Source organism: Histoplasma capsulatum, genomic scaffold (assembly GCF_000149585.1).
Source record: "Histoplasma capsulatum NAm1 scaffold_7 genomic scaffold, whole genome shotgun sequence".
In the NCBI taxonomy this organism is placed as follows: Eukaryota; Fungi; Ascomycota; class Eurotiomycetes; order Onygenales; family Ajellomycetaceae; genus Histoplasma; species Histoplasma mississippiense.
Window position 1 is genome coordinate 795,959 of NW_001813976.1, and position 9,601 is coordinate 805,559.

Here is a 9,601-nt window from a genome sequence, read left to right on the forward strand (position 1 = left end):
AGATCGGCTCTCGAAGGTTTTAGATGCTCTCGCAAGTCTCCTAGTCTATCGCCCAACGAAAGAAGTGATTTCTGTCGGTCTGCAGACCGGGTCTAGTAGTAATTTATGCTACACTCTTACTCTCGCTTCCAATGAGTCAGTAACTCGGACGACGGTTGCCCACTGTCGCAGAATCATGAAACATCTCAAGCAGCTGGGGCTAGAATTTTATGAGCTGCGGAAGAATACTTGCGATCAAACTACTCTTAAGGACATGTCGGTGATGGAATGAGGTGCGTATTTCATGGAACTCATAACCATCCAAGTCGACTACCCGTCATCGTCTTCGTGGCGTAGTTGACCGCCGAAAGTCAGTAGTAAAACGTTTCCAGGCCCAGCTAATCATAGAGTGTGTTCAGATGAACTTTTTCCCCAAGCCAGTTGTGTAACTTGGATCGGAGCATTAAGGAGAACCTGGGGTGCCCAACCTTGAAGTTTAACAAGGATGCGGCCCACAAAGTTCTACTTCAACGAACCGAAGATATGTTTCTAGGAAGTCTGGAGAGCTGCAGAACGATTGTCTGGTATTACCTGGCCAGGGGCCATGCGGAAGCACTTTGCCTTTTGCCTTGCACAATTATCTTTGACCCTTTGTGGACTGTGTCGAACCGACATTCCACAGCGGAATCCTGCAGCCAAAATGACTCGGTCAAAGGACAGTTTGAAAGAACAACGAGTTGAAATGTGACCGCCTTTACAAACTGCACTGGAGAAAAGAATGCATTTAGTGCATATTGTCTACTCTCACTCATCTATCAAAGCTGGGCTATACTTGAGATAGCCTCGAATTTCCACTTCCACTTTTTGCCCGGCATCCCTGATGAAGCAAGCGGTGTGGAAGGTTTGTACTGTTCTTCATTCGCCTTGTCACTCAAAGTGGACGTTGAGTAACCTCTTTGCAGCCAACTTATATCCTCAGGTTTTTAGATATGCACAATGTGGCGTAGAGATGTTGACATATTTGGGGTCATCTTCAATGAATAGCCAGCTAAAGGGGGAACTTTACATGATATCTAACCTTGAGTTAGATGGAGTATGTATGTTTGAAACAAACCGAAATCTGCGCTCAATGCAACATTATACCTATCGTCCATCTCATACGATTATCTACTATCCTATCGAAGGGTGGAACTCAATTGAATCAATTACAATGAGCAGAGAATAGAACATTACTAGTATGAATCACTTGCTCCCACACAGTAACGTTTATTCAAGAAATATGATGGTGGTGGAAAAGAACTTGAACCTAGCGATAAAATCTCAAGAGAATTTGACTAAACAGAAACTTTTCAGCGAGACTTCGTAGAGAGGACGGATGAACTGTGATTGAAGCTGAGCTACGAGCGAGCTGACTGCAATTCTCTGTGACCTTCGGATGTTCCCTCCCCAGGTTCGGGAACACTTCGTCGAGGGTGGATTGAATCATTATTTACTATTGGTGAGACCGTGGGCTCCACAACATCTTTCCAACTGTGGGATGATTGCTGAGGAAGAAAAGTACAGCAGGCCCCCTCCGGTCCGCATTCGAAGTCGACAACGCACTCCCTTTGGTGTTCGATTCAAGTAAGGATGCCCGTGTCTGCGCTGGTGGAGGGCGGCTCGGTCTGGATTTAGGAAAGTCGTGGATGATCCAGGCTGATACCGCTGTCACACAGCAGTAAGACGGCTACTTGTCCTGTGTTTGGCTGCACCGGTGAGAGGAAAATAGTCTGTTGACAATAATGATGTGTTACCTCCCTCCCCCGCCCTGCTCGTTCGTGACGAACCTTTATTGACTGGTTGTGCTCAAACCCATCCGGCTCTGTTGACTGACAGAAAGAAGCCGTGTGTATACAAAATCTGGCCAACGCCCCTTCCCCTCGATACTAGTAGTTTTCACATACGCCAGGAAAACTACAATACGAATATTTGTTTGACTTCTAATTGCCGCTGCCTGCTCCCCAGACTCGGCCAGTCATCAGATGGCTACAGGAACATCATGGGAAGTTACTGCCAAAGCAAAACAAGATTCCGTTCTCAATCTCATTCCCGAGAAATGGCGGATCCCAACTCCAATCCCCTCGGCCAGTGAGTTGCGGGATGTGACCAGATATATTCGGAAGTTCCTTTCTCCTCGAGAAATTGAAATCACGGAATCCGATCTCGTCAGTCTGGCACAGCGCACCACCAATGGGCAATGGACTGCTGTGGAAGTGACAGAAGCGTTTTGCCACCGAGCAGCTCTTGCGCATCAATTTGTGTGTATCACTCAAATTTCAACTAGTACTCCACGGTTTTACTGACGAACCACGCCTCAGGTCAACTGCATCCATGAGATCTTCTTTGATGCGGCCCTCGAGGAAGCAAAGAGACTTGACGTGTACTTCACAGTACATAGGAAGCCACTTGGGCTGCTTCATGGCATCCCGATCAGTTTAAAAGATCAGTTCCATGTGACGGGGGTGGAAACCACCATGGGCTATGTTGGTTGGGTAGGCACTTTCCAGGGCCAGAAAGGCGATCCTCGACGACTGGTCTTTGAAAGCGAGCTGGTCAAGGAACTCCGTTCTGCGGGTGCTGTGCTTCACTGCAAGACTAGCGTCCCCGCAACTCTAATGTGTCCTCAGACGGCCAACAATATCATTGACTACACTTGGAACCCGAAGAATCGCCATCTATCTTCTGGGGGAAGCTCTGGGGGAGAAGGCGCCCTCATAATACTGAGGGGGTCTGCGGGCGGGTTTGGCACTGATATTGGCGGGAGTGTGCGGGTCCCAGCTGCCTTTAACGGTCTTTATGGTATCAGGCCGTCAGCTGGCAGAATTCCCTACGAAGGCGCGGCTAATTCGATGGATGGCCAAAACTCAATCACCTCTGTTGTCGGTCCTCTCGCCACTACCCCTGGTGGGTTGAAGCTCTTGTTTAAGTCTGTACTCAGTCAAAAGCCGTGGCTTCATGATCCATTGGCGATTGAGTTGCCATGGCGGGATGAGGCAGAGCAGGAAGTATTGGATCTCATTAAGAGTTCTGCTGCGGGGAAAGGCCAGCTTTCGTTCGGCATCATGAGCTCAGATGACTATATTCAGCCGGTACCCCCTGTTTCTAGAGCTTTGCGAATGATGACTGCTACCCTACTAAAACTTGGACATAATGCAAGCAAGCTGGCCATTATTTTGACCAATCCTTGTTTAGTCCAATTACCTCTAACTAACTTATCTTATCAGGTTATCGAGTGGAAACCACCGTCTCATCAAAAAGCCCTGGAATTAGCGGTATGTCTAAACGATCGCATGACACCGTGTTTTCGGACTTGACTTAACTCTGTCTTTTTTAATACAATGGCAGCTCGCCATTTATACTCTCGACGGCGGTGCCGATGCACATTATCAATTTAACTTATCAGGTGAACCCCCCATGCCCGAACTCGATATCTTTTTAAAGGAATCCCCAGGCCCGCAAATGAACGCCCAGCAAATCGCCGCGATCAACGTCGCCAAGCGGGAATATCAGAAGGAGTACCTGGAATACTGGAATAGTACTTCGGAGTTGACGGGAACGGGCCGGCCTGTTGATGGCTTTTTCTGCCCTGTTGCCCCATTCCCCGCAGCACAAAGGGGTAAAGCCAATTATGCTGGCTATACCGTCTTCGTGAATTTGCTGGATTACGGCTCGATCGTTATCCCGGTAACTATTGCTGATAAAACGGTGGATACCGTCGACGCTGGCTATGATCCATTGAATGATATGGATAAGGCGATTCATGATGAATGTAAGTTTTGTTGTTTAAACCATCATTATTATATTTTCTCCCCCAAAGTATCTTCGGCTCCGCCCGCCCAGAGTTTAAATTATATGCGCTGCACACACAGATGACGCGGATATTTACGATGGCGCTCACGTCGGTCTGCAACTTGTTGGGAGGCGATTCCAGGAAGAGAGATTGATTGCACTCGCAGAATATGCGGGACATGCAGTCAGAACAGCATAGATTCAGAAATTTGACACATGCGACCAGGAAAGTGGGATGCATATACGTGCTCATAGATTTTAGTTGACTACTAGTACATCCTAACAACTCAATTGCTATCCCCTTTGTTTTTTTTTTTTTTTTTTAACTTGCTCCTCCCTTCTTCTTCCCTCTCCCCTAGGCTCCTCGGTTCCCACTCTTTGTTGAGGAAATGTCATATCGATAACTGCGGAGTACATGGTTTAACAAGCACAACACCTACCAACTTTTTACCCACGTTATTAAAATAAGAATGAAGTTGGGGCTTCAGATTGGTGTTGTGAAAATCACAGCGGATTTTTATTACCACAATTGCGAATAGAATGGATAACTATTAGCAGCTCTGATCTTTTGTGCAATGGTCGGAGGATTCCTTTGGCTTAATAAAGCCAGGAATTTACCCCGAATCCTACACCTATATTATACATGAGTAAGATAATTCAACGTGGTAATTCTCCACTGAAAAATCAGCAGATAAGTGGACTCATTAGCGCAACGGCCCGTAAAACCACAGTAAAATGACAGTAGAACCATATTGTTATGACCGATACGAAGCCGAATCAACACATTAGGAAACCGACCACATGACAAGAAGTGCATTCAGTCTGCAGCAAGTCTCACAAACCAGAAACCATTCAATAACGAGAAGGCCTCTTCAGGAATCCCCTTTATTTTCACATTCCTACTTGTCTGACGAGCTAAGGAGGACCTGACGCTTATCAGAGATATTATGGACGTCAATTGGACTAGGATCCGACAGCATTGCCTTTTTATTCGTAAATGTTGGTGCAGATATGGTGTATTTTTGAGAAATGAGGAAATCGGATACGTCCGAATTGTCATCGACTAAGGCACCGCAGCCATCTTCATCATCCGTTTCATACGTTTCATCTTGGGGCTCCGCGGCACCAGCCATGGCGGCAACACGCTGTAAAACCCAGTGGAGTTCCAGAAGATCAACATCTGGGAGTGGAAGGTTGACAGGATCTTCAGTTTCCCAGACAATTGTATGGCCACTGGAAATAGCTGATCCAGTCGACAAATCCAATAGACCTACACGTCCACCAACACCATCCCGCCTGAAAGTTGTAGCAGGTGTCACGGAAGGCTCTGTGGACAATCGAAGTGAACGATAATTTTCAAAGTGAGGTAGCCATATAAACTTAACAGTACGGCTACTATTGTTCTCGTTGCTGCTGATATGTTTGAGAGCAAAGTAAATCTTTCCCTGATAGGCATGCGCGTTTGGAGAAAGACAAAAGAGATTTATTAGAGTTTCAGTAGTAGATCGAATTGCATCGAACCATCGTTCAACCTTTTCCTCAGTCCAGAAAATCTTTAAGATATTCCAGAAGTTGGAAGATTCCGATGTTTGTTCTGGGGTTTGTAAGTCCCGCAGAGCAAAAGGGAAAATATGAGCAACCTCAACAGGCTCGCCAGATCCGTGATGACGCATTTTCTCTGGTCTCGTTGTAGGCACTGTTCTCGGTCAGTACACCGGACTGCTTTCACATGTAACCTGCGGAAGGGATGAACTAACAAGATCACGTTGTCGGTTATCTCTCGTTTGGAACCCAATCCGGCGTTTCTTGCGATCACCATCGCCTGACGCTTGAGTAGAAGGAGACCCGGACAACATCTTGGGGCCTGGACACTAATTGGACTGGAGTACCGGGTTTGGAGGGAGTTGCGGCTGTTGAACTGGTTCCGCTGGCGTCACGCACGAGTTGTTTCCCTAATGATTATTGTTGATAGAACTATTATGCAAAGGACTGGTAGATGTCAAATGTATGGACTTACAGCGAGGAATTAATTGGCTTTCGTCTATCGAAGTACCAAAGCCCCTTAGATATACTGCTGGGTGATACGCTTCCCTAATCTCGGTCAAGATTATCCGTAGCTGGCTAAGATCGGCGACTTGGAGGCATGCCCAGAGTGATTGTGAGAATTGTGCACCTTGTACGATGGTATCGAGCTGACTGAGGATATCCTTGCGCTCAGCCTTCTCGGCCTCGTTGTCATCGGAGAACAAATCCATGGTTCTTGCAACGTACACGAGCAAGTTTGGATAGGCTGAACGAGACGCGGGGACGCAAGAAGGAGAAAGTGTTGGAGGCCGGTTGATAGAGAAACGAGCATATAGTTAAGTTAGTTGGCGCCGTAAGTTAGTAGCTAGGCAAAGAAAAGTAGTTAACTAGTTACTTGATATTCTTATTCTTTTTTTTGCCAATCTAGCTGAATCAACTGTTATCTTTTTTGGAAAAGAAAAAGAAGCAAAAACAGAAGAGCGGCTTCCCCCCTTTTTATAGAAGAAAATAAATAAACGGTTTTGGGATGAAGACTTCAATTGATCCGGCACTTGTTCTTGAACTTCCTATTGTGGACTATTTAGCGCAACAGCTCAATCCATCTCAGAACTCCTCCATACAATTTCCAATAACGGAACTTTTTAAACATGTATATAGTTCTGGTCCCATGCATGGACTTGTTAAAAGAATCATAAATCCGAGTCTATTGATCTGTTCAAATTCTAACAGGAAGGCCAGATATGATTGCGGATAACTAGAATATATATCCACATCTGCTCACTCACAAGAGTTTTCAAGTTTATCATCATTCAACACTATGACAGTGTAGATATCTTCATTTCATACTGTATCTACTGCTTTATCTTCACGTTCGAAATCAATCCACCACCACCAGCGCCCATATGGTCGTAGAGGGGGACGAATCACCCAATCCAAATCCCTCCAACAGCCCTGGAGAAGAGGATGCGATGCACGTGACATCATAGTGTGTTTTGTCGATAACCTTCCAAGGTTGGAATGTTTTCTCCGTCTCTCATTCTATTACAAAATGCGCATCTATTCATCCCAGCCAACAAAAGGAGCACCCCATTGATTGGCCCCTGAGACTTGCCCTTTGTGCGTCGCAGTGCGGAAGTATCGCACAACCAGCTATGAATGAGCCCGTTTCCGCTCCGACAGATACTCCCGAAGGGTCCCGCGTCGGCGAGGAAGGTAACAGCCAAGCAGGTTCCAAACTCCCCGCCCTTAAGGACAAGCAATGCCAGTACTGTCATCAACCCTTCACCTCTTCCTCCCTCGGCCGCCATCTTGACCAGTACCTGTTCAAAAAGAAGCCAGACGGCGTGCATGATGTCGAGGAGATCCGGCGTCTGCGCGGCAGCATCACCCGGCGAACGGCGCGTAACTCGACTGCGAAGCGGGAGATTCCCGATACTTCCTCTCCGTCGACATCTCCCAAGGTTTCTGGCACTGAACTCAAGTGCGAGAGTAGCCTGCGGCTGGATGGCAAGCCGGGCAAAACTGGATTCCAGGTGCTGCTCAATCAACCCACCTGGCACACCACGGGAGTCATCAATGATATCCCGAATACCTCGCAGGTCTCACAACCGCGAGTGTCTACTGTGGGTACTGACTATTCGGCACGATCGTCAAACAAAATTGGCCCGGAGACGACGAGAGCTTTGGAGCTGGCGCTGAGGGAAGTATTGGACAATGTGAGAGCCGCAGTGTGAGTTCTTTTTTTAGTCCTTCAACCCTTGCGCCTTGCTCTCTGCTACTACATTCATCCTTCGCTCTGGCGTATATGTAGCTATTTGTAGCTTACACTACATGCACAATTGGTTACATATTATTAAAGCACGAGGACCGAATCACGAATGAATCCATTTGACTTCGATCTTCAACGTCAGACGTTTCCGGCCCTTTGTCTCCATGTACTGCCCCCTCCTCCCAGCCTCTTTTCGACCCACCCATTTTCAACTCCAACGTCCTTTCCACTCGAGCCTCCAGGCATGGATAAGCAGGACATCATAAAACAGACGATGCTGGTCCAGATACAGCAGTGGAAATCTAATCAGTTGGCAGGGGTCATTTCACGCCAGGGAGCCGGATGCTCGAACGAAGGAAGCTCACGAAATTGGGAGACTGAAATGATCGAGAGATCCGCCCAACAACATGAAGAAATGGCCATCAGACACCTCGAACTTTCGTTCAATCATTGGATATCTTTGCCGCTGGGTGCTCGAAATGATATTTGGCGAATGGAGATTACCCGTGCATATGCGCGAGAAAAGGAGAGACGCGAGGAAATCGGAAACCAGCTGGCCCGGACGCAACAGGAGGTGAATAGCCTACAGGCGCAGATTGACAGGCTGGAAAACTGCCAGTGGCCCCGAGAATTCGCCATTTTTCCTCCAGAGATGTTACCCATTCCACGGTCGGTGTCAAGAGAGTTAGCCGAGAAGAGCAAAGTGAATAGCATTGATTCTTCACGATGGGACTATGACAATTTAGTCGCGAAGTGGAAACGGGTAGTTATGCATGATAAGAGCATGGGCAGGGCTGGCTCAGGGGCAGCCTCAAGCGTATTCCCGGATTTGAGTAACTCTCCTCGCAGCAGTAGCGCCAACACCAACGTCGGTCACCATAACAGAGGGTCAAACGGCGAAACCAGCCACTACTCCAAACACCACCATGGCACAAGAGCTCTCTCCCCGCAACGAAATATACCAACCTCTTGCGAAGCTTCCAACAGCCAACGCTTTGCTCCAACCAGCACACAGCATATTCCCTACCAAACGCGCGACCCAAACAGGGACTGACGAGCCATTCCGACCGCCCAAACGACTACGCACAAGTCACAACAATAGCTCGCAGCACCCCACACAACAAATGGGATGAAAGCGCAGACGCTGGTAACTGCAACATGATCCCACCACTACCACAACCATTCTCGATGGAATTTATCTCTCAACAGACCCACCCGCCCTCCTCTACATATCCAACAACCCCTTCAACAGAAACAGATACTACATCTCCAGCCCTAAAGTCTAAATACAGCCCCATTGAAACGATCAAGGAGAAATCCTATCATCCTTCTCTTCGCCATAATAGCAAAATTGAGTCCATCGACGCCGCTACTACGAAACCAATATCCCGAATAGGTGGTAGCCCAGAGGAACAGAAACAATTAAGTACTAATCATCACAGCAACAATACAAACCATTCTAGCGAGACACCGGGTAACAATAATTTGAATAATGATGCAGCGAATACTCGCAACGGCCATAGTAATGGGCTGGAGTTGTTCATGGTGGCCCGTTCACAGCAAAATCGGTAGTAGCAGCACAGCTAAGCTACCCCGAAAACCACTTCCTTCAATGTAGCATTATATTTTTAAAGCATATATTTACAGGCTATCATGATAGAAGTTTTTCGATCCATTAAGGTTTTTCCATCATTCTAGATATTGCTTTTTTTAAAAAAAAAAATTATTTTTTTTATTTTTTTCTTTTTTTGTCCTTTTTATTTTTAAGAAGTTTGCTTCTCTTGTGTTTGATTATTTCACCATCATGGATTTGTTCAAAGAGGACTTGAATCAAGCAAAGCAAAGGAGGAATGCAAGCGAGCATTTATTGATTGTTACATGGTCATTTATTTTTTGTTATATGTATTTCATTTTTCTATTACCCACGCTGAGTTACATGCAAGTTGCATTCATTTGTGGCTTCATTTTATATCTTGTTTCACATATTTTACTTGTATCATT

The 9,601-nt window shown here is 46.6% G+C and overlaps 3 protein-coding genes across 3 annotated transcripts; 2 read left to right on the plus strand and 1 right to left on the minus strand.

Moving 5' to 3' along the window:
* Positions 1-2,492: 2,492 nt before the first annotated feature.
* Positions 2,493-4,006, plus strand: HCAG_05878 (hypothetical protein; the record flags this gene model as incomplete). Its single annotated transcript, XM_001538223.1, has 4 exons — positions 2,493-3,107; positions 3,243-3,290; positions 3,364-3,787; positions 3,888-4,006. The coding sequence occupies 4 exons, from the start codon at positions 2,493-2,495 to the stop codon at positions 4,004-4,006; spliced, it is 1,206 nt and encodes a 401-aa protein (XP_001538273.1).
* A 458-nt stretch (positions 4,007-4,464) lies between these two features.
* HCAG_05879 (predicted protein) lies at positions 4,465-6,062 on the minus strand (the record flags this gene model as incomplete). Its single annotated transcript, XM_001538224.1, has 3 exons — positions 4,465-4,483; positions 4,711-5,503; positions 5,825-6,062. 3 exons carry the CDS (start codon positions 6,060-6,062, stop codon positions 4,465-4,467), a joined length of 1,050 nt encoding a protein of 349 aa, XP_001538274.1.
* Positions 6,063-6,734: 672 nt separating this feature from the next.
* Positions 6,735-8,654, plus strand: HCAG_05880 (predicted protein; the record flags this gene model as incomplete). Its single annotated transcript, XM_001538225.1, has 3 exons — positions 6,735-6,817; positions 6,902-7,561; positions 7,691-8,654. 3 exons carry the CDS (start codon positions 6,735-6,737, stop codon positions 8,652-8,654), a joined length of 1,707 nt encoding a protein of 568 aa, XP_001538275.1.
* Positions 8,655-9,601: the final 947 nt, after the last annotated feature.